Genomic DNA, 3,268 nt, shown 5'->3' on the forward strand with positions numbered 1-3,268 from the left:
AACTACATATTGGCAGTGGGTAAGAACAGTCCCTGAGCCTCTTCTGCCATCTCTGGACACATCCTGCAGTACTTGTAATACTTCCCGACAGATGAAATAATTATAATAATAATAATAATTATTCATTTATAATTACAATTATAATAACAATTAACTAATAATAATAATAATAATAATAATAATAATAATAATAGAGGATTATGTAACTAATAACAATGTTCTTTTTCATTTTGATGGTCCCTGACCAAAGAAGATTCATAATTGCATATGCACAACCCGGATGTTATATCAAGACACTTACTATTTCAGCAAATCAGTGTGTAGGACGCTTGACTGAGCTATCTAATGGCCAATGAGATGAAAGTATTTTCTGATAAAGAGAGGGTCATCCAGGAAGAAGGCGGTGACACTTCCTTTCTTGGGCGAGTTGGCAGATAAGAAAAGTGGTACAAGGACGACTGAAGTGAACATGGCCCCCAGCACGCAACGGAATGAAGCTGTGTCCGACGTAAAAAAGGGAATTCGGGCAATCCTGCTCGGACCCCCTGGTGCTGGGAAAGGAACACAGGTGAGTGAGTTATGCTAACTTGCTAAGGAAGTGTAGGAGTGGGAAACCGCTTGGCCAACACTGCCAACTAACTTTATACACCCTGTCCTGAAGTTCATTCTGAAATGGCTTGCATAGATGGCTATCTCTGCTAGCTTGACTAAGTCGCGTGTAATGAATTGGGTAGCTAGATCAGACGAATAAGGAAGTATCATAAAAGTTGTAGCTAGCTCGCTAACCAGTTATGAGCGTCTGTCAAGTTGAATGTAACTAATTCCCTCTTGGCTCCCACTATCTGGTGCTGGCAAGTTTGACTGTTTGCCAAGGTGTTGCAAGATCACAATGTGGTACTCGTCTCTGGAGTCGCATGCCAACCGTTTGTGTGAAGGGTCCTAAAGATAAGAGGGCCCTTTCAACGTCACACTAGGGACTGTATGCTAATCATACTCTCCAGCTGGCCAGAGCCAACTGCTTTCACTTGATCTAACCAGGTTCAATGAAAACGTGTTACCTCTTGACTTCCCTGTCAATAAGCTCAATGTAGTTCCTATTTAATTTCTGGGTGGTCCAGGAGAGCAACAGCTTGTGCAGGGTTTTGTTAGAGGTAATTATGTCAGGTGTGTTTAGGCTGGTACACCCTGCAGCTTCCCACGACCAGAGCTGGGGACTAATGTATTTCCTTACAGTCCTGTATCCATATGTCTTTCATGGCTATAGTGGCTGCATAGCCTTGTAAATACACACACACACACACACACACTACAGTGTGTACTCAATATTGTATTTTCAAAAAAGGAATGTGCACAGGCCGGTACAAGTACTGTAGGGGGCTTTCAGACACATACTTTTGGTCTAGCTTTGACGATCCCAACTATTTAGTCACTCCCCCGAGGGTTTGGTCTTTTTTCCGTTGCGGCACAACCTGAACATCCCATTGAAATGTAAAAACAAAATGGCAACATGATTGTGTCCTTGAAACTACAGTATGTGCTATGAAGTGAATTATTCAACACCTAGTTTTGCTTTTCCAAAAGTGTCCCATTCCTTCCCCCACACTCATTCAGACAGCCTCCACACATGACATGAGACTATGTTCTGTAGCGGAAGGAATCTTGTGCTTCGACTGTGCCAAAAATATGGATAACAACCAGCCGTTTTACAATTCAGCACGACTTTAATGCTTTGACGGGCTCCCACCTGTTGTAGTAGTTTGCCAGGTTGGGATGCGCATATGCTTGGCCATACTCTTCTCCTCAAGAGTTGTCAAGTTGCGATTTCGAGAAGTAGACTACATAAATGCTACACCTTTTGCCCTTATAACGTGAGGCTTGATGCCAATACCCACGCTCTCCCCCTCTCCTCCCAGGCTCCTCGGTTGGCAGAGCAGTACTGCGTGTGTCATCTGGCCACGGGGGACATGCTGAGGGCCATGGTGGCGTCTGGCTCTGGGCTCGGCAAGAGGCTCAAGGAGACCATGGATGCCGGGAAACTGGTAAGCCGTGTAGTGTGTTTTTCATGTTAGTTCTGAACATGTTTCTGTGTGTGCATTTTTTTTATTTTTATGGGAATTAATCTTTTGTGTCACTGGTGATGTAACTTAGTGGTAATTAGAGACCGGTTTACTTGGGCCTCTGTTCTAATTGTGTGTTCTCATGCATTTCTTTTCACTGCTCATCACTCGGTGAATTTACTCCTGTCAAATGACTCATAGGTCAGTGATGAGATGGTGGTAGAACTCATAGAAAAGAACCTGGACACGCCTCCCTGTAAGAAGGGGTTCCTATTGGATGGATTCCCCCGCACAGTGAAACAAGCAGAGATGGTGAGGATTGGTTGGTGCCTGACTCCATTTTGCTGTCAATCCCCAGAGCAAAAGTTTGTCTTGCTTTTAGTCAAGCATATGCAGTGGTAAACATCACGCAAAATGAATGTGGTGCATGAACTATGTTTACCCTCCACTATACCACTGGGCATATGAACCTGTTACCTCCCTGCTCCCATGTTTCATGACTCCCTCTGTCTCATAGCTGGATGACTTGCTGGAGAAGCGCACAGAGAAGCTGGACTCTGTGATTGAGTTCTCCGTCGACGACTCCCTACTGGTGCGCAGGATCTGTGGCAGGTAGGACCAAGTATTCTGCGGTGCCCTGTGGTCTGAGCTAGTTATTATTGACCGTTTTGTTGGACAAATAATGTTGCAGAGCAATACCACCTCATCCACAACAAACAATGCTCTGTATTGAGGACACAGCTTCATAGAGAGGAAATGATGTACCTGTAGTCCATTCAAATGGTCACATCAGCATGTCAAAAATGGGTTCTTTGTGTGGCGATGGTGGGATATAGTGTAAGCCTTTGAAGTGGGCCAAGGGCAGTGTGGGTGGAGGACTAACCTTCTCCTCTCCCCCTCAGATTAATTCACCAGCCCAGCGGTCGCTCCTACCACGAGGAGTTCAACCCACCCAAAGAGCCAATGAAGGACGACGTAAGTATCTTTGTCAACGGACGTCCCCCTTCCTGAGTCTGGAAATCCTACTTCTATTGTAGATCCCAGTCTGCTCACTGGTGTTCAAATGCGTTTCTTGGTCAACTTGCACTTCAAAAGTGTTAAGTGCATCTTTGAGCACAGACACACACACAAGTGTCTATGCTTGAAATATGAAGAAAGCAGTGGCTCGTTTGCACTCAGTCTTTCACAAGTGTTGTGAAACCCTCTTAGGC

The 3,268-nt window shown here is 44.8% G+C and overlaps 1 protein-coding gene across 1 annotated transcript; it reads left to right on the plus strand.

The window, feature by feature from the left end:
* Positions 1–404: 404 nt before the first annotated feature.
* On the plus strand, positions 405–3,083 carry LOC115173468 (adenylate kinase 2, mitochondrial). The gene is made up of 5 exons (XM_029731549.1): positions 405–568; positions 1,914–2,039; positions 2,259–2,369; positions 2,575–2,669; positions 2,960–3,083. Exons 1-5 carry the CDS (start codon positions 470–472, stop codon positions 3,066–3,068), a joined length of 540 nt encoding a protein of 179 aa, XP_029587409.1. The 5' UTR covers positions 405–469; the 3' UTR covers positions 3,069–3,083.
* Positions 3,084–3,268: the final 185 nt, after the last annotated feature.

This window comes from Salmo trutta, chromosome 34 (genome assembly GCF_901001165.1).
Source record: "Salmo trutta chromosome 34, fSalTru1.1, whole genome shotgun sequence".
NCBI classification, from domain to species: Eukaryota; Metazoa; Chordata; class Actinopteri; order Salmoniformes; family Salmonidae; genus Salmo; species Salmo trutta.